General features: G+C 45.0%; 1 protein-coding gene across 1 annotated transcript in view; it reads left to right on the top strand.

The window, feature by feature from the left end:
• LOC119379427 (phosphatidylinositol 4-kinase type 2-beta) overlaps positions 1-21,999 on the top strand; it is a 212,051-nt gene that overhangs the window by 152,208 nt on the left and 37,844 nt on the right. The window contains exon 8 of the mRNA XM_037648740.2: positions 7,974-8,033. Coding sequence (XP_037504668.1) covers positions 7,974-8,033 — 60 coding nt within the window. The remainder of the gene's footprint in view (positions 1-7,973; positions 8,034-21,999) is intronic.

The following is a 21,999-nucleotide window of genomic DNA, read 5'->3' as shown; positions in this document are numbered from 1 at the left end:
TAAGTTGGTTGGTGATTAAAGCAAGTTGATTTCCGCAATGTTCTTTTAAAATACCTATTAATGACAAAGACGCGCTTTCTAGAATGCTGTTCCATTTCGCTAATAGTTTAGGCGGTAGGGTACCTTCTTCCGAAGATCCATAAGGTGTCTATAGATGAACTGCTTATCGCGCAAATCCCGGGCAGGCCTATAGTATCTAACAACAATACACCTACTGAGTCGCTATCAACATTTCTAAATCATCATTTATCTAAAATACCATCTAACCTACCGTCTTTTGTTCAAGATACACCTCATTTCCTTCGAATAATAGATTCTATTAACGAAACACAAACACTCTCGGATCAGGCCATTCTGGTAACATTAGATGTCTGCTCCTTGTACACGAATATACCTATCGATGAAGGGATTGAAGCGGTCTCAAAATCACTCATAGAAAGCAAGCAAGCACATAATGCTGAAGTTTACCTATCGTTACTTAAACTAGTCCTGACGCTAAATTATTTTGAATTTGATTCGTCCTACTACCTGCAAACTTTCGGCACTAGCATGGGAACCCCTTTTGCGCCAACATACGCCAACATTTTTATGGGACACTTAGAATCGGAGCTGTTGGAGTCATGTCCAGTGAAGCCTTCCACCTATCTCCGTTACATAGACGACGTATTTATCATATGGGAACATGGCGTAAGTAAACTAAACGCATTCATTGACCACTGTAACAAGTTTCACTCTAGTATTAAATTCACCATGCACCATTCTCCCAGTGAAATTAACTTCCTAGACACGACGGTATCTATTGAAGCAGGAAAATTAAAGACGACGCTTTACAGAAAACCAACCGACAGCCAGCAATACCTAGATTACACTAGTCATCACCCGCGACACTGCAAACAAGGGATATTTGTAGGACAGGCGAGGCGTATAAGAAGGATCTGTAGCGATGACAACGACTACGTTCACCACTTAAGCAACCTAAAGGAAACATTAGTTAAAAGAAATTACCCGCATGATGCTCTAAACAAGGTCTTCAACGAAGCATGTCAACTAGATAGGAAATCATCACTAGCTCAAAGGGTCCCCGTAGCACAGCCTAACCAGCCGCCAGCATTTATAACCAAATACTCAAATGCGCTACCAAACATAAATAATATCCTCCGTAAGTATTACCCAATACTGGCAAGCAACGAGCGCCTTAGAAAAGCGTTTCCCGGAGTACCAAAGGTCGTGTATCGCCGCAATAAAAATTTTAAGGACATGTTAGTGCACGCAAAAGTAAACCCTCGTTCTACTGCCCACATAACACCGTGTTCTCGTCCAAGATGTAAGACTTGTAAGCACCTTCAAGATGACGTTATAGTTAAAAGCACCGCAAGTGATTACGTCCATCATATAAAATCTAGTTTCACCTGCACTAGTTCAAACGTTATCTACATGATCGAATGTTCATATTGTCAAAAACGGTACATTGGCGAAACGGGACAACCTGTTAATGTTAGATTAAACGGGCATCGCGCGGACACAGCGAAAAAGTTACCCAAAGCAGTGGCACAGCATTTTAATGTAGCAGGTCACAACTTCGAAGATCTCAAACTTTACATACTTCAGTCAAACTTCCGGTCCCCAAGAGACAGAAAATATACAGAGTCATACCTTATTCACAAGTTCAATACACTCCAGCCAGCAGGCATTAACGTTTCTAAGGGGGCTCTCGAATCTATTCGATACGGTACATACACAACGAAAACGAATGAGAGTTAATCCCTTCTTCTAGGCATTTCGAACCTACTATTGTTAAAATGCCACGTGCTTCCATTGACAATCATTCAGTGAAACGTACACCCTCCCGTCCCCCCCCCCCCCCCCACACACACACACACTTTTTTTTTTTTTTTCTCGTTCCTTACGACTCACCCAGTCGTCGCGGTGGCCTCTCCCCCCACCCCTCCCAAACCCTTCTCCCCTCTTTTGGAGAGGGCACGAAGCATATACACACGATAGCTAAGGAAATCAGTTCCAGCCTTGAAGAAGACAAGTCCACTTGTCGAAACGTTGGCTCGAGCATCCACCCCCTGTTTTACGGATTTTTTCAATGGCACTGCTGCAGCACATCGCAGGTTCATATTCCGACTTGTATTTCGTGGGCAAACTGGGGACACGTTCGAGCACTTCGGAGGCGATGCGGTCACCATAGCGCACTGAAAGCGCCAAAACAGCGCACACACAGCGGAACATGTTTAACGACGGCGATAATGAGACAATAAACTTATCGCTACTGACTGTATCATCACTCGGCACTTCACACCGGACCTGGCCGTTCACCCAAAGCTCCAGCATACACGTACGCATTTCGCTGGAATGAACCTCGAACACGGACCACATACACATAGCATACGCCGTTTGCGGCGATCGAACATGATTGACGTTTGCGTACGGTGCGCACGTGTGACACGCAGATACCTGGCGATATTCTAGCACGAGTTCCAAAGCAAAGCGAACGACGGCACAAAACACACGAAATCGGCGGCCTCCAATCCTCGCGTAGCACATTTCGTCGGCGATCGTGGGCTCCGAGGAAGGCAGGATGGTAACATCGGCTTGCTCCTTTTCGATGAATATCTCTGCGGATGATCATTAACTCTTGTACTCATCACAATAACACCCATATTAACTCTTTTTTGCGGCTGCTGCCTAGGCCTTGACTGTCGCTTCGTCGCTTCACGCGGGCGCCATGTTTTCCGCAAGCGGGCAGGCGGCCACCGTTTTTTTGTCAGCCAATCAGCGACCGAGAGAGCGAACGGGCCCGTTCTTTCCGACCGAAGCCAAAAAGCAGGTACCGTCTCCGGCCCGGTCGAAAAACGGAACGGGACACGAGAGACGGGGCACGAGAGGCGGAACGGTCGTAGCGCGGAGAGGCCTTAAGCTATTCAGTGTGGTTAAGTATTTACTGCGCATTGGTTGACTAACGTGAGAAGCCATAGACTTGCATAGTGTAGGACGGCTGTGTCCTTTTAAATGCAAAAAAAAAAAGTTCGAATTCGCTTTTCGTATTTTTATTTCCGAAGTATTTTGCATTTATGCATAATAATTACACGATATGAGCGCTCTGTGCTGGCGAAACATCACCACAAGCGTTAAAGCTGACGTCAGCGAACAGGTGCTGACTAGTGCCACAACACTCCTAGGTTACGTCCCTAGTGGCAGGAGGTACAATGAAGCCTCGGTGATACGATCACAGCTCGTACGAATTTCGGGGTGATCGAATTTTTCGTTGGTCCCGGCCAAGGCCCATTGGCCTGCAATGTAATGGAGTACTGTTGTTGCAAACAGATTTTCACCCAGCGGCGTTTGATACGAACGTACGCCACCGCCCATGTACGAAGAGGTGCTGTCCGCACTGTCGCGGAAGATGCGCCAAGCACGTGCGAGCGCTGGAACGCAAGTGTGGGCATGCGCGCCGCACCGCCAAATCGTCAGAATCACGGCGTCAGAAAAACACTTTTCTTATGGTCAGAATAAACCTTTAGAGACGCCTCACGGCCTCCGAGATTGCGTGCGCGAATCTTTGAGGCTCCTAAGTGCCTCCGTGTGCTTTCGCATTTAGATTACAGAGGACATTAGTGCCGTGCTTTTTCTTTTTCTAACACGTTGACGCGGGCTGCTGTCGTTGTACTGTGTTTACATGTGCCTGCCTCGTGCATCAGGCATCCTATGAAAGGTGGATGAGGACCGAAAAAAGGCGATGATGGTCTTGGTGAAGGTGTCAGGCCTCACAACATCAACATGCGCGACCGTTGAGGTTGCACTTGTGCGGGCACGGTCGAAAATCTCCCAAAAAACATCCCCAACACCTCCACGATAACAAAATCATAACACAGGACCGTGGTTCTGTAATTTTGTGACTTTGATCCATCGTGTCAAAGCGCTTCTTTTGTTACTTTCACTTCAGTACTTCGGTGTCATGCAAAAAAAAGCATACTAAAATTTGGAAGGGGCTACTGCTGTCGCGGGTCACAACGCACCTGGTTCATTAATTAAATACGGGTGTACAGACCATATATTTACGAGTGCTGGTACGATTGGCGACATCTAAAAACTTAACTGACAATCATTCAGGGTTCCTCCTGTCGTTGCTGCAGCCCTGAAAAACAACAAATGAAAATATACGCCAGCTTTATTTTGTCGCATGCTAATTTTCCATGCTTTCTGGTGATACGAATTTCGGGTGATACGAATATTTTTGGTGGTCCCGTGAGATTCATATCACCGAGGTTTCACTGTATGAACTAGAACGTGGGCGCTGGAGAGGGGACATCTGGCCAGGGCAGGAGTACAGTAGGTCGTGTTGGCGCACTTCACGACAGCCCACGACTTTACGCCATGCAAGGACTGCGAAAGCAGTATTCGGCTGCTTTTAAAAGAAAGGTGATCTCAGCTGTCGAGACCATCGGCAACTGTGCTGCGGAGCGGCAGTTCGGCGTGAACGAGTGAAGCATTTGCGTTTGGAGGAAACTGAAGGAAGCCCTCTTTGTGTGCAGTGGCATAAGAAGTTTCTGGGGGCCGAAAGGAGCATTTAATGATGTTGAACGGGAATTGACAGACTTCGTTCGGGAGCAATGAAGCATCATTGAGGTCCCATTGACACTCGTGCTAGATGCATTTTGGTGTCACCTCCTTGAAGCGACTGCTGTGCGACTCCCATGCTGATCTTGTCGTCATCCCGGAAGGGATGGCACCCCAGCTGCAGCTGCTGTGCCTAAATAAACATTTAACCCTTTGATAGTGAAGAGTTCGACAAAAGTTCGTCTGTAGAGACGTTTCAGTACCCATACGGGTACCTTGTTCGTGAACAAAGAACCCGTATGGGTACCGAAACGTCTCTGTGTTCTTCACCTTGACTTGGTCAGGGACCGCATCTACATCCTCATCATTTAACCCTTTGAGGGTCGAATTTTTTCGCGAAATCCAGTCCGAAAATGTGTAATTTTTTTATTGCTGAAATAAATTCTTCAGATGATTCTATTTAAGAAAAAAATTGTCTAAAACTGTTTTTCATGACCGTAAAGTGACAAAAAAATAATTTTTGTTGTTATGTACACATGGTTTATTCGTAGTAAAATCAAGGAAAATCCTAAAAAAAAAGTAACAGTCTTTTATAAATAAAACTTATGATTGTATTAAACATAGCTTACAGACATACAAAAATAAGTGCACCAGAGTATTTTTCCAGTTCAAAATGTTCGTGCTCCAACACTAAAAAGTTTTCAGCCTGTGATAGTCTTTGAAGCATGGCTCGCCGCGCACGCTTTTCAGATGTCGCTCCTTGATCGTCATCAGAGTCTGAACTCGTCAAAAAATCCTTGTCTGACAAACTGAAATCCAATGAATCAGATTCTGATTCGGCAATTCTGATTCGGCACTTGGGGAATAGTCTGCATTGGAACAATCGCTGCTCAACTCACCGGCAGCAGAGCAACCGGCGCGCGCTTCCATAGCGTAAGCGAACTGCGTCAGTGAGCGCACGAAAGAAAACTCTATGGTTGTGCACCTGGCCGGAAAGCAAAACGAGTGAAAAAGGAAAAAGCTACAGTAACCCTTCGTCTTATCGCCAACAAGACGTAGTTAGTTTTTCCGAGACCCCAAAGCAGGAAACACAGTCACGGCGGCGGCGTTTGTGTAATTTAGCGCCGCACGGAAACAGATGTAATCGCGCCCCGGGGAGCAATAAACGAGAGAGTAACAAGCGATCACCCTTTGAGATATTAGAAACCAAACAGCCATCAGCTTCGCGGGCGCAAGAAGCGAAAACCACCCGAAGGACGAAACCGAAACCAGCCGGACCGCGTGCGCGCGTTCTGATGCGCAAGTGAAAGCCGCCGCGCCTCTTTGGAAAGAAAAAAAGAAGAAGACGGAGAGACAAATGCACATTAAAAAAATTCTACGTATTCCCGAAGCGTGGCAGCACATTCCAAGCAAGAGAAATGATCGAAGAAGGCGCGCGTTCGAAACCACCCTGCGCGCCGTTTTGCGAAGCATAAAGAAAGCAACAAGCGGAAAGAGATCGGCGCATGAAAAAAATTCCTCGTATTCCCGAAGCGTGACAGCACATGCAAAGCAAGACAAATGATCGAAAAAGGCGCGAACTTTAAACCAGCTGCACCGCGAACGCGCTCAGATGGGCAAGCGATAGCCGGTGCGCCGGTTTGGGAAGCAGAAAAAAAATACAACGGAGAGACATCGGCGCATGAAAAAAATTCCACATATTCCCGAAGTGTGGCAGCACAGACCAAGCAAGAGAAATGATCGATAAAGGCGCGTGTTTTAAAAATAAATGCTATGCCGTACATGTACGACGAAAACCCTTTGGTACCAAGAAGCTTCTGCCGTACATGTACGGCGAAAACCCTCAAAGGGTTAAGGACCACATCAAGCGCCTGTATATAGAGTGGATGAGGTTCGGAGAGCCGTTTCTGCCGTCCGGGCCCCTGCCGGACGGCTGGAACGAGCCTCACCAGCGATACTGTGCACATGGATCTCCAAGGCTTCGGTCTGCATTACCGAGGCACTCGTTCGTCGTGCCTTCAAGAAGTGCTCGATTTCAAACGCCCGTACTGAGGATGAAGGGCTGGGGAAGGACATTTGCACGCCCTGTCTTTTTAGAATGATTGGACAAGGGAATTTTGGAATGAAGTGCACCAGACGACTATGAATAAGTGTGTGAATAAATGTACCCAGTTTCCGTTTTCCTTGGGTTGTATTTGGGTGAAAACGCTTTTCTCGCGTTTGCTATCCTCGAAATGCACCTCGGACTATATGCGGGTCCGAGCTATATGTGGCTTTTTACGGTATATCACCAGAAATGTCCATTTACCTTCCATGCATTGAACATGCACTCTGCTGTGACCACTTTAGGAGTGCAGGAGGTAGATCCTTTGAGTGCATAGGGCATTCAACTTCTAGGGAAGTGTTGTCACTCAGTGTGCACATCAGTGTGCTGTGGCAGCACATGACAACGACCTCTGTTATATGATGCAACTAGGCTCCTGTATCATGCTCGAAATTCTGCTGTGCTTAGGCAGTGTAATTATTTCTTCCTGCAATCATTCTTTCTGGGAAAAACGAAAAAAGTCATAGAAACACCAGTCTGATGGAATTCACTTCATATGCTGGCAGGAGAACATGACTCAAAATTAAGTTTTTGAAGCAAGTGTAACAGGTGCCAACAGCTTCAGCACACAAGTTACTGAAGCCAATGCCAATTGGGCGTCCGCATACAGCGTCTTTCACGCCGGCTTTTATTACTTTTTTTCTTTCCCCAAAATGGCCGAATGGTCGCATTATGACACACTTATGCTGCGAAGGGGCATGTAACATGTTGCCCACATGTGGCCCACTGTGTTGCAGGGAAGCACATCTTCTGTGCAGGAACACATTACAGTTGTTTGCAAGGTGTGTCATAGTTTGTGTTGGCGTCAACAAGGCTGAGGTACTTCACCTATCAATCATGAACATCGCTATGTGGCATGACTTTTGTCACTCCAAAGGGCAGTCATTCCTGCTGATTGGTGGAAAATCAAGATGGAGAATTGCCATATAGCACCCAATAACTTTTATTTAACGGCACTGGTGCAGGCTGCCACTTAAAATTGCCCAGCCAAACATGCATTAGAAAGTGCTGTACCGCTGAATTTCAAGATACCAGAGTTTGAATTGTCAAGGTTTTACTGTGTAACATTAGACCCTCCCTCTCCAAAAAGAAATTCCTGGTTTTCCCACTCCCGGCCAAGCCTGTAGGATCCAATTTTTTTTTTTCAATATATAGTGGAGTGCACGATGTTATCAAAAAATATAAGTGGCAATTTTTGAAAAAACTTGACATTTCATGAGTAACACCTACCTTAAACGAAGAACTTATAAATATCTTGAATCGATCCCAAGAAACTTTTTTTTTCCATTTTGTCCTGCATCTGCAGAAGGACCCTGGTTTTGACAAGAACCTTTTCGAGAAGCAGATGTCAGTCATGCGCGGTCAGGTAAGCTGCTTTTTTTTTCTTCCTCATTGTTCAAACAATGTCTTTGCTGAAAACTAAAGGGCTGAAGGAAAATTTCTAAGGGTTATGTGACGTAGCAGTAAATTTCAAATTGTGACATTACTGAGGGAACACTAAATGCACTGGATAAGTAAACTTTATTGGAACTTACTTTACATGGAACCTGAAGGGACTGGCAAAATGCTTCATTTACTGAGAAAGATATTAGAGGCAGTTCCTGTATCTGCAGCAGTCCATTGAAAAGGGTCCGGAACCACCCTTTGTGGAAGGTGCAAAGACGCATACTGCAGAGAGCAGACGTGGTTGTGAACAGTTCAGGCAAATCTTGCAGTCGTGTTGGACATTAAGAGTTTACAAGCGGAGCATGCATTTACGTGAAGCTGATTGCTGCTATTGGCTGACATAAATCAACATTTAGATCTTGCCACAGGGTGCCACCACATGTGTGCTAAAATTACACAGTAGCTACACTAGCATGCACCACGCGTTTCATGATACGCACTGATCTCCCTCCATGTCATCCCTCCCTGTATAGCTTCCAGCGTGTGATATTAAAACCCTACACAGACATCACGTAGAATGATAAGTCTCATTACCACAACGAGTGGATGGTTCAGAGGCCCACCCATTACAAAGTGCTCTACCATATAATCATGGCTGCATATGTGCGTGTATTGCCTTAAAGGCGCATAGTGGGCATGCTAGGAGAGCTTACAGCGGCCAATGTCACCCACAAAGACTCCTAGCGGTACGGTTCAAGTGTCCTCCGAGAAGTGAAGCATGGCAATGCGAACGAGGCCCCGATTGCACTATCGCGTTTCACTCTTAAATGCAAAGCTTTCTCCAAGTTTCTCGTTCAAATACTGAATCCCCACTCAGGGCTATTGGAGTGGGATACTAGTAAAAACACAAGAAACGTACAAAAATGTAGTATGACAGAATAAAGAAAAGGTCATTGCAATAAATATTTACATGGAGTAGTATGTTGTAGTGCTGTATTTAAATGAAATGTGGGAGTGCCTGTGCAAAATCTGACAGTGTAAGTTCATGAACAGACCCATATATTTTATTCCAGCATTCAACAGCTTGTGGAAAATTGTATTTTGAGAATGCAGTGATTCCACTCCTGCGCCAACTGTGCCAAATTGTGCCAAATTAGATTTACTGTGCCAAACTGCACCAGAGTCTCGGGTCGGGGCATCTATTACTGGCAATAGCCACGCTGCCGCGTCAAAACGTGTGCAGCTTGATCTTGGGGCCGCCAAAGTCACAACCACAGACCAAGAATAAATCCGCTGAATAAACAGCGCTCACGCGTGCGTCTCGAGTAAGCCACGATGCCATGCTTGGTGCCGACGCAACTTCTGTTGTGCAAGTCAGCTCGACGACAAAATGCGCTTTCCGCAGAGGCTCGTGACGTCTAAACGTGAAAGTGTGGTGGCGATTCATCGGCGGACGTTGTCTGTTCCAGAAACGCTGCTGATAGCTTGTTTCAAGCGTTGCCCGGCATTTAATTAAAGCAGTTTTCACTAATAACTACACGCGTGCCACCAGAACGTCTGTCACTTCTATTTCTGGACATCGCGGAACGAACTTTGGGAATGCCATAGCAACAGATATATCGTGGAATGAAATCTGAAATCGCTAGCAGTAGATATATGGAACAATATCGAATTTTCCTTGCTTCGCGTTTAATTTTTGTTTCAATTTCAAAATTTGTTTTATTGTATTCTTGTACAAGAAACAAGAAACAAAAGGATGTTGGCGCTAAAGGCATAGAGCCTGACAGGGGACCCAACACCCTTGTACACAGTTCGTACAGCAAAATAAATAAAAAAATGAAAAATACAGCTTTCACGGCATCCAGACCATCATGAACAAAAGAAGCAATAGAGAAAAAAATAGCTGACAAAAAATGTCATGTTACATTGAATCTGCCTGACTATACAAATCTTGTACATAACATAATCCCTCAGGAAAGAATTAGACTAGAACATTAGAGACATGTGATACATAACATTTTTATAGTTTATACAATACATGCAGTACAAAAATTCCAATGCCTAACTACAATCATTGCTAGCATCAGTATTTTTTTATGATCCATCAAACAGTATGTTTTCCTGCATTAGCACTTCTTTAACTTCTACCTTGAATGATTTTTCTGTACAATCAAAATTAAGCTTATGTTCTAATTTGTTTAATATGCAAGTTGTTTGATAGGTAAAAGTTAGTGTACCATAATTTGTTCGTGTTCGTTGTGGACGGCGTAGGTATTGGCAGATAGGATAAGTGTGTTGTCTAGCTCCTTCGCTGTGCTCATACAATTTTTTTCTGTATATGATTTGTAATATTTTCATATAATAGACTTGATCAGGACGAAGCATATGATATCTTTCAAATAAAGGTGCCGTCCTCAACTTTGCGTAATTTCCTTGGTGTTTGCAGGCAGTAGAGGCGGAGAACTTTTTTTTGTAGAAGTATACAAGTTTCTTGTAGTTAGTTTTGGTAGTTGTTCCGTTGTTCCTCACACCAGAGCTCCATAGCACAGCTTAGAATAAAAAAAGGCAACTGTATAGCTGTTGTTTCAACCATAGGGGAATCAGTTTAGAAATTCTGTACATAATACCAATACTTTTCGATAAGTCTACACATAGTTGGCTAATATGCGCGTTCCAGCTTAACTCTTCATTAAACGTCACTCCAAGGAACTTCTGGTTTGTCGCTTGCTGCAGTTTCATTCCTGCATAAGTGATGGTTATTTCCTTATCGATGGGTGTATTGCGTGACTTGAATATAATGTATTTTGTTTTTTCAGCGTTTAATTGAAATTTATTTTGATTCATCCAGTAAGCCAGTGATACAAGGTAGTGATTCACACTGTGTTCTAATTCATTCAGGTCCCGTGATTTAAAAAATAGATTGTTGTTGTCGGCGTACATTATTAGTTCTGGTGAATCAGGTATATTAACTATATTGTTTACGAAAATTATGAATAATAGCGGACCTAGCTTGGAGCCCTGAGGGACGCCTCGTTCAAGCGTTAAATAACTAGATGAAACATCCTGTATACGTACGAACTGTTGACGGTTATTTAAGTAGCTTGCCAGCAACTGACTTGGAACACCCCTTATTCCGTACTTCTCTAATTTCTGTAACAAGATTTTGTGATCTATAGAATCAAATGCCTTCTTTAAATCTAAAAATAGACCCCAAGCGTGTAGTTTTTGTCTTCAATATTGGTTATTATTTTATCTTTGATATATAAAAGTGCTTGTTCAGTGGATTTATTCTTTTGGAAGTCATACTGACTCTCTGTATTTACTTTGCGTGCATTAAAAAATTAATTAATCTGACGTAAATTATATCTTCGAAAATTTTTGAGAACACAGTTAAGATAGATATTGGTCTGTAATTACTAAATTGTCCATTATCTCCCCCTTTGTGTATTGGTGTAACTCGGGCTATTTTCAATTCTTCGGGGAAAATTCCATCAGTTAATGTTAAATTTAGTAAATATGCTAGCACTTCGCTAATCTCATGCGCGACATGTATTACTGCATTCGAAGTAATTCCATCTATACCCGCAGCTACATTTCGTTTTAGCTTTTTTATTACTGCTACTACTTCGTTGGGATCTGTTGGTCTCAAGAAAATAGTTTCACTGACCTCGGTTATGACTTCATTATCATTTCTACTGCTTTCTGCACCAGGTGGATAAGCCCCCGCTTTTATAAAATGTCTGTTCATATCGTCAACTAATTTTATGTTTTCTGCTGTCGTGAGGGCAGTGTGGGATTGGTCACTTTTTGATCTTCCTGCTAGGTTGTTAACTGCTTCCCACATTTTTTTTGGTTGATTGCGCAGCCGATAAAAAAGTTCCTTGAAATACGCGTCTTTCGCCCTTTTAATATCGTTGTTTAATTTATTTCTATATTTCTTATACTCCTTTAGCACTTCTGGATCGCGATTTCTAAGAAACTTGTGAAATATTGAATTCTTATGCTTTATACGTTTATAGACCTCGTGAGCTGGTATGGTGGCGCTACTGCTCTCGCCCTCTATCGGGCTAGTGGCGCACTGTTAGGATTGTCGCCTACGGGCCCGTCTGCATGTTTCAAGGCGGTGGCTATGGTTGCGGCGGCCGCTGTTCTCCAAGAACGGCCACTGTAGTTCTTTTTTTTTCTGTCTGCGTGTGCAAATACGCTGTGCTAACTGATGTGTATTTATGTTTTTCTTTCTGTCTGAAAAACCTCTCAAACTACAGCCAGCTGTAGCTGAAAAACCAGCAGGCAGCGACTCTTGTTAAAAAAAGCATTCCACAAACTTCGTCCCCTATTCGCCTCAAGCCATTCGAGAAAGCGAGACCCCTCTCAGTCATTCTTTTCACTGAAAACCGAACTGCGAGCCCTACCAACATAAAAAAAAAGAAAAGAAAAAGCCGACAAACCCAGCTGCTTGCGCCGGAAACAAGTTCTTTTCCGTCCCTTGGACACCACGCGGGGAACAGTAGATTATCCCCCCCCCCCACACACACACACACACACACCAACACGCTCACAACGCGCACACACACTTTACAGACAGTGAGACTGCAAGGCAGTGCAAGCGGCGGCGCCCATCAGTTCGTCACTGGTTGTCGTCTGCTAGGAAAGCGCATCGCCGCCAGCCCGCGCATGAACGTGAGGACAAGAAGCGACGATCGTGTGTTGTTCTGTGGTTTCCGTAGGATTGAAATTGCAATAACGTGCGTTTCAAAAGGAGTTCTTGGTCGCTCGGTACGAAGTTGCACGCGAGTGGTCAGTGTGTGGTCTGAAAGAAGAATTGATGTGCGCGATGGAATCTTCCGACATTATTGGGAAATGCAGAGTGCAATCGAAAACCGTGGACTACGACGTACGAGTGGAGGTGAGCTTTTGATTTTTCAGTGCTCTACGTGTGCTGAGCCATACCGAACTGTTTTCGTTCCCAACGAAGAGGACGCGGCAAATGTGTGTCTGATTCCGCACCGGCTACCCCTGCTCGCCACTCTGGCTGGCAAGAAATCACGCGTGAGAGCAGAAGACGCAGACAGGCACACTGCCCCTCTAGGTGGCCGTTGTCAGCCTGCTATCTTCCTATTTCTTTGTGACCTTGTAAGCTTGTGTATACATTTAAAATAAATAAAAGGCGAAAAAAAAACGCACGAGAGTGGGCACACTTATGGACGGAATTCGAGGCGTTGCTTACGCAGCCTCGCACAGCTGCGGCAGAGTTGTCTTTCATTTTCGTCTGACTTCTGAGGTAAACCGCAGAATTTTAAAGCTAGTTGCTTCCGAACAGTGTTCCTACAGCTGTTTGTGCCAGCCATGGACGCAGAAGTACGAAAAAGTACCGGACTACTGCGACGTTTTTACGTCCTTTCGGCGAGGAGCCATGCGTTTCTACCGTGACTGCGGGCACGGGAGCAACAAACGACAATCCCAAGTTTTCCGCCGCGGCCGTCCGGAGGCGCTGTCTGTTCGGTTCAAAGCTGCAGCGCACTAGGCCTATACAGGTTTTTATCTACCCATGGCTTTCTTGCTTTTTTGTTTCTGCGATATGCTTGTTGCAATGGAAAAGAAACGTCATAGTATTCGCGCATACGCTCCAAGAATATACTGTAAGCCTTCCCAGCATCGGATTCACGATAAACATCTTGCCATCGTTCTTTTAACAGCAACAGCCTAAACTTCTCTAATGTTTGATCATTAATTTTGCGATGAAAATGAACTTGGCGACTTGCATTTCCGATATTGTAGCTGAATTTGATTACGCAAAAAATCGGAAGATGATCGCTTACGTCGGAAGCTAGAACACCTGCTTTAATGACACTACTGCAATTGAGGCGTTTTTTTTTTTCGAAATGGGTCAAATCCATCCAAACAGAATTTGAGAAAACGGCAAAAATTTGCTATGCAACGTAAACACAACGCTGTCAAAGCTATTCTATGATATGTTTTACATGTCTGCTAGGGGAAGTTTCAGGCCACAATCAATTAAAAAATATGCAGCGGATTTCGCCATTATTAGCATGATAACTTTGGATTTGGCTCATATTGAATTGACACGTTGAATTCAATGCGGTATTCTTCAAAAAACTTTATTGAAATTGACCTTCAAGAGTGGTATGATGGAGTTCTGACGGAAAATTCGCCATAGGCAACAGTGCTTCAAGAGCACTACACACGAACAGTGGGTGAGTTGTCCTCACAGCACAAGCAGCTGTCTTCAAGTTCTTCTGAATGATCATTATTTTCTTGGGCACGCGTGAGGACATTTACGAAATAACCAAGGTCTTCATTCTCTTGCCATGAATTGCCAAAATGCTTCACAAGAAAGCTTGTCACATCTTTCAGTTTCATCTCGTTCACATGGTGGGTGTAGAGTGCGCATTGTACGGGTGCTTGTGCAAGCGACCTTCCCCTCTTTAGGACGGGCACAAAATTCGATATGGAAACCTTGTAGTGGGGTTCCGCTCTAATTTTAGGACTTCTACAAGCTGCATTTCTTTGAATGTAGAAGTCCTTGGTTTCAGTTATTTTGAATGGCAAGCTGGACTTCGACTTCATCACTGCGGAACAGTAGGTTTTCCAGTTGTACACGTCCCAATGTTTTCCAAGCTCTAAGACAGTGCCGTGATTTGAAAAAATCATTCGGTAGCTCTGCGGATTCTGGATTTCTTCGAGTTTTCTCACATCCTTTTCAATCCGGCCAAACACCCTGTCTGGGGGTAAAAAGCTGTACCCTGTGAGAGGAAACACAACAAAAACTGCTGAGATCCCTGAAGGAGCCTCATTCTGAAGCCACCAAAGAAGCATGCAAAGTACAGTACTGTTCCTATTCTGTCCAGCACAGCCATCCGCTACTAACCGCACCTCCCTTATTCCTTCAAATTTCGCACTTCGAAGTGTATTATACACGGCACTGCCAACTTGGTTACTTCCTTTCGAGCTTTCGTCTTCGCTCCATGTGTACGAATGTACGGCTTCTTTAGGCATGGATCCGTCCACCTGGTGTTCCACCACGCATAGGTGGTATTGATACAGCTGGCGGCTGTAGTAGGCTTCCTGGTCCGGTACTTTGGGGAGGACTTGATTCTGTTGGCAATCAAAGGAGAAAGTTTTCAAGTCTTCCCTCTTCTCACGTAGCATTGAGTAAAAAGCCTTGTACTTCAACCTGTGCACACGTTGCTCGGTAATGATATGCTGTTTCTGCGAAGCATCTTGACAAGTTTTCATTTCGTACGCATTTTTCAGACATACAGAGCAAACGTCCGTTCTTGGTGTTCTGAACGAAAGATTGAACTTCGTTCGAAAAATGTGGTGAAAGAAGCCATACTTAACCCGCGCATCATCGGGTGCTTGTTCGTTATAAATCTTCCACAAGTTTCGGATGCTTTTCAACTCAACTGGAAGGTATAACCTTTTTGTCTTCTTCCGGTTGTAAAGGGACTCTCTTGCGTGAAGTCGCTGAATAAACCGCACAACAGCTGATCGCTTTCCACAAAAGCGCTTGAACTTCTGATCACCACCCCGCCTGTCGGGCTTCAATTCGCCCCTTTCATGCTTGTGCTTAATATAGCGAGCAACTGTGCTGTGACCCACAGCAAGCACCGCGCAAAACATATCGTGACAAACACGAATCTCTTTCCCGTTTTCAAGGCGTACCTTGTAAACAGCAGCAATGCTTCGACGAGGATCCGCTTCCTTTCCTCTCCTGCGTTTTACTGCTGATGATGTACAGTGCAGCAAAACGAGCGCCTTTTGTTCCACCCTGCACAATTCATTGAACTTGTCCTTGAAAGTCTGCACAGATGCCTCTGTCACAAGCGCGCACTTGAGAGTTTTTTTTTGCGTGTTTACATTCCGGCAGCGGCACATTCTTGCTTCGCCGGCGTCGACATTGCTTCTGTTCACGTTGTCGTCGACATTTGGGGACAGATCTCTCACCAATCTCTTCACTTCCATCAGGATCCATGATAATCCAGCTCCGAAAAGGGAAAAAAACTTGCAAAAGCACCCAGAAAACAGGCAGAGCAATCAGGCGGGAAATCACACGGAGGCTTCCACGTTCACTGAATCACGTGATCGCTGAAGCGCTCTGCTATTGGTGTACTGGATTTGACTCATTTCGATCCATACAGCGCATGGATCTCGCTCAATTTCATTTTGAAACGAGATCTGTGAGCACACATAGCTGTTGGTATTTGACCCATTTCGTTCCAATAACTCTTTTAGAGGAAAGAGAGAATGTACTTGCCAATGGAGCAATATTTGAGCTAGTTTCGGTTTCTGGATTTAGCCCATTTCGAAAAAAAACGCCACATATGTTTGATAGACATACGTCTAATAAAGTACCAGAAGTTGCCGTTAATCTTGTGGGTAAATTAATAAAGTTTTTGAAAGCATGACAATGAACAAGATTACTTATCTCATGTGACCATGTGTCTTCTGAGATCATGTTTATGTTAATATCACCCATGATAATGGAGAGTTCACTTGTTTGGTATTGTTGTTGAAGTAACTGCTCTAAAAAATTACTAACATTACTTTTTTGCCCACTCGGGGGCCTGTAGATTACAGATACTATTGTTTTTCCTATTTGCAACGTTAGGCACTCGACATCCTCACTGATTTCTGAGAGTTCTTCAGCCACAGAGTAAGAAAGGGAGTCTTTGACATATATTGCCACTCCGCCCCCTTTCTTTTTGTTCCTCACCAAGTGTTCAGAATGATAGCCAGGAAAAAATGGAGTTTGATCATGTGCTGTCATCCAGGTCTCGGTTATACAAATAATATCGAATTTTACTGCTGTCGATTCGAAAAAGATGCCCAGATCTTCTACTTTATTTCTCATGCTTCTCGCATTAACATGTACTGCTCTCAAAGCATTCTCTTCATTTAACTCTTTTGCAAGTCTACCTAAGCTGTAGTATCCATTTTCTTTGTTTTCGATTGCCATTTGGAAATGCCTCTCAGACAGTGCCCGTCTGTTCTACAGGTGTCATTTTGGACAGATCGTCTAGACTAGTTATGCGCAGAACAGGAGTGTTGTCGTCCTTTCTTGCGCATACCTTGCCTTTTGATGTCCAAACGTACTTCCACGTTACTTCTCTCTTTCTTTGTTTTGCGGCTGCAAGCAACTTCTTGTTTGCCTGTGTCAGGTGCTCATTGACGAACACATTATTTGTCGTCTGATATCCCAGTGTTGCTGCATTTAAAGGAGTACTGACACAAAAATTTTGGCCTCGCGTTTTCTTGCTGCAATGTGTTACTGGGGGCCTGTTAGTCATAACACGGCACATCGTTTGCTGCAGCGCGCAACAGATAATTAATTACAGGCTCCTCATTACCGACCAGTGTCAGTTTCGGTTTCATGAACGACAAGCCACCGGGTGCAACTATCACCACCCAGTGGGTGCAGCGCTCGATCACGTCAGCACACAGAACTGTGACGCACTTCCGCGCGGTTCGCGAGCAGCCGCCGAGAAGTAAGCTGCTGGAGCGAACGCGGCAAAAAAAACATGGCAGCTATGACGTCATCATAACTTGTTGCAGCGTGGTCACGTGAGGGAAGTAGGGGGGTCACCAAGGGTCACCTCTGAGGATGTCAATAGCCCGAGGGCGTCAATCGCTGACGCAAACTTTAAAATTCATTTAAAATACCTTCCAAGCTATATTCGCTGTTGATATTTTGCAGATGATATACGCATGTTCACGGGAATCGACCCCGCAGGTTATCTCGGCCGCAAAATTTTGTGTCAGTACCCCTTTAACCTCTTATTCCTCGCCAGTGTGAAAACTTCATCTAGCTTACTTCTTTGAACAAAACAAACAATTATATTCTTAGTTCCTGCCTTCGGAGTCTGCACCCAGTGGCAGGTGTCAATATCAGTCGGACTGATCGTGGCACCAACGCATTGCCCTATCCGTTCCACAACTTTTATCGGATCAGTCTGTTCTGTTATTCCCCTAATTTCCAGTTGTTCATGCGTTGATACTGTTCCAGTTCATCAGTTCGTTGTGACAGCCTTTCATTCTCTGTTTTTAATTTTCTGTTTAGTGTTGTCATTTCCCTCACTTCCTCCCCGAGTGCTGCAATCTCTTTGCTCAGGCCCTTCACATCATCGCATGTGTCCGAGCAATACTTTATGCTGTCCTTCAATTCCCTCATTTCTGTTCTCAAGTCGCGCTTCAGATTTTCAATTAGCTTCCCAACTTCTTTTATGTCTTTAATATCTGATGGTGCCATGACTAGTAACAAGAATGGCAGCTCAACAAGAGAAAAAAAAAGGGGCACTTTGTTCGGCAGCAGTGCGTTTTTAAAAAACAGCTACGCAGTAAAATATTTATTTAAAAATTCTCACCTGCAAGTGCACACAGCTCAGATTAGATGCGTGCTGTAGTCGCACTGCTGCCGAACTGTTGAACGAATCAATCAGTCCGTCATATTTGAAGCAGCGTCTCAGTGGGCGTAGTTTCCAGTCCGCAGTCAGTCACGTGGGTTGGTATGCTCGTTGTCTTCACTGTTTGGCTTGTAGTAGCCGCCACATCGAAAACGTCGCTTCTGCGCTTTGGATGCGTTGGTCGCTGCTATCTGAGATACCTGCAAGTGCAGACAGCTCAGATTAGATGCGTGCTGTAGTCGCACTGCTGCTGAACTGTTGAACGGGTCAATCAGTCCGTCATATTTGAAGCAGCATCTCGGTGGGCGTAGTTTCCAGTCCGTAGTCAGTCACGTGGGTTAGTATGCTCGTTGTCTTCACTGCTTGGCTTGTAGTGGCTGCCACATCGAAAATGACGCTTCTGCGCTTTGGATGCGTTGGTCGCTGCTATCTGAGATACCTGCAAGTGCAGACGGCTCAGATTAGATGCGTGCTGTAGTCGCACTGCTGCCGAACTGAAATAGAAGAGCACGCAAACGGTGGGAACGCGTTGACACTTTTCCTTAGATATACTTTATTCGTGGATCTTCATCCAGAAGAGCTTTTTCGTTATTCCTTCCACCAGCACATCCGAGTTTGTAATCACTCTGCAGTAAATACCCCCTAAAAGGCCCTGCCCTTTCGAGCTCACGTGCTAGGGTTCCAATTTGAATTTTTTGCTTGCTTTTTTAAAAATGTCATCTCATTAATAAAAGCATATCTCCTGGTCGGAGCAGCCGCAAATGCGCAGCTGTCAGTCGCGGGCCCGTCGCTGACGGCCCACAGTGAAGCGGCTACGCCATGTTACATGTCCGCCCCTCGCTTTCGAGGGTCAATAGCTAATGGTTGATGCGATACCAACAATAGATGCGATACCAACAAATTGTATTGTCAAACGAAGTAAGGCTAGCAGCTAACTCTTTTGGATCCGATCTCGCATAACTCAAGAAAACGCTGGTTTAAGGTAATATGGCTGCACTAGGAACCGAAGCGCTTTCGTGCTCAGAGTTCTCTAAACGCGAAGTAAGCGTTGAGAGCACAGGAAATTTGCAAGCCGTCTCCTGATGCCTCGAGATAGCACGCGTGCAAGCGGCTGTGCCCTTCGAACGATGCGGTCCCCTCGCCCCCCCCCCCCCCCCCCCCCCGCTCCCCTGGCGTCCCTTCATGCTCCTTACGAAAGATGGGCGGGGCGTTTCCTCTCTTTTCGATGAGCAATCGACGGCAGGCCCATACGCAGGAAGATGTTATCTCATGTGCTGTCCGTGCGACGGAGACAGACAGCCAGCTAGTTCAATCTCCGCTTCAGCTGCGTTGGTCGCCAGCGCTCGCGAGCTTTTACCCGCGGCTAGAATGCGCGTGGTGATGTTATTAATTTGGACTTTATACGGAAAGTTACGGCAACAGCGACAGCGAAAATCCGCTGAGAGTGTCCATATAATTGCTAGCACAATAAACATTTTTAAAAATTGAGGAGCCATTTCACTTTGTGGAGTGGATGATAAGCGAAGCTGTTTCGCGCATGGCACAGAGATGACATGGTGGAGGACAGTTTGGTATGTAAGGCCAGGTTGTTAACGGCCAGGCTGTTAACGTTCAATACACAATATTAATGCGAAAGCCTTAGATGCTTTATCAAACACGAAAATTGACAGTCGGCGGCGTCAATCGATTGATGCAAAAAATAATCATGTGATGGCGTCATCATCACGTCATAGATCGTCAAAACTTCAGACGTCATCATGGCCTCATATATCGTGATGTCATGTGATGACGTCATCACATGACATTGTAGCTCTACACTGCTTTCGTGATTGGTGCGCCGATCATGGAGGTAGCGCAAAACCAGGTGAGGTGCTGAAAGCTTGCAGAGAGGGAGGGGGATTATCAACCCGTCGATCGAGAAGAAAAAGAACCTGGCTTTCGACTTGGAGTTTTCTTAGGGGAATGCATTAGGGACACTGTGGTTCTTTGGCATTGAGGCACTGCTGTACATCACGGCATTTGTCTACCACGTCTGCTGATAACCACGTAGATGTATTTAGTGTGTTATTTCATAAAGTGCAATTTTATTGATCCGGTATTCTGTTTATTTGCTAGTGTCAAAAATAATCGCCAAAGAGGTTAATCCAGAACACTCAACTGCATGAGCCGTTATATTTTCATGAGCGAGTGAAGTATGGAGTCCTCCTGAGATGATTTGCAATGAATCGAAATATTTCTAGCCTTCATAAGAGCCCCATAATAATATTCAGGTGCTTGAATGTTAATGCAATATGCTTCTGTAGTGCCGTCCAGGATGTAAAATTTGCTGCTCCAGAGTGCTCCCAGATGCAAAATTATCTGCTGCAAAGTTCTCCAATATGAAAATTTTTGCTGCTCCAAAGTGCTTTAAAACGGAAATCTTGCTGCTCCAAAAATTGCTCCAAATCAGAAGTCCTCAGTAGCATCACTGCACCATATTTAATACAGTAGAACCCCGCTGTTACGTTCCTTTCTTATGCGTTTTCCCGGCTGTTACGTCGTTTTCCGCCGGTCCCAGCACAGCTCCCATAGGGTACAATGTATTGGGAACCCTGCTGTTACGTCGTAACTGTGGGACCGTTCCCGTATCGTACGTCGCGAAGTGCACTCCGAGCCGACCGAGTGAGTACCGAAGAGAGCGGCCATGGTGACTTTTCACACAGCTTGGCCGGTTTGACATTAGCCGCTTGAGAGACGCAAGCGACAGATACTTTCGTGGTGCGATCTTGTACGCATTTCAAATAAACACGGAGGCGTGGCATTACATCCAGCCGCATGCGAATGGCCCATGTGAACATGCATGTGAACCGCGACAGACGTCACGGCCCTGCATTGACCATTCGCGTGCGGTCACGTGCGGCTGGATGTAATGCCACGCCTCCGTGCTTATTTTGGAACGCGTACAAGATCGCACCATCGGTTGACGCAAACAAAAGCATATCCTTCGAGATCCGTAATGCAAACATGGCGTCTATGACGTAATTGCTTGCGAAAGCAAGGCCTTTGAGATTGGCATTTACTTAAAACAAAAGCATAGCCTTTGAGATTTGTATTGCAAAGATGGCGTCTATGACACAAATGCTTGCGAAAGCAAGGCCTTTGAGATTGGCATTTACTTCTGCCATCGCGTTGTATTTGTCTAGAGTGTACTAGATCTAGTACACTCTAATTCACTGTGTGCTCTAATTTGTCGGAGGAGTTCGAGCTGGTTGGAGCATGTTGGAGTTCATGTGGTCGTGCGTGGGGTTCGCGGTTGGGCTTGCCGCTCTGGTCGTGGTTGCGTCTGCTTATTTCTTTCACGCCTACAGCTGTTGGTGCTAAAAAAAATCACATACGTTGATTACATTTCTGTGGATGACGCTGTCCCCAGCTCCGCGTTTCTATCCGTCGACTGGACCGTGGCTGAGTGCGCCAATGTGTGCACCAGTGACGTAATTACGAGTTGGTGGAGCCGCTTTCGGGGGTAGTTCTACCAGAGGACTC

The sequence above is a fragment of the Rhipicephalus sanguineus genome, chromosome 1 (assembly GCF_013339695.2).
Source record: "Rhipicephalus sanguineus isolate Rsan-2018 chromosome 1, BIME_Rsan_1.4, whole genome shotgun sequence".
NCBI lineage: Eukaryota > Metazoa > Arthropoda > Arachnida > Ixodida > Ixodidae > Rhipicephalus > Rhipicephalus sanguineus.
Note: the sequence above shows the minus strand (reverse complement) of the source record. Positions and strands in the feature narration are given on the sequence as shown.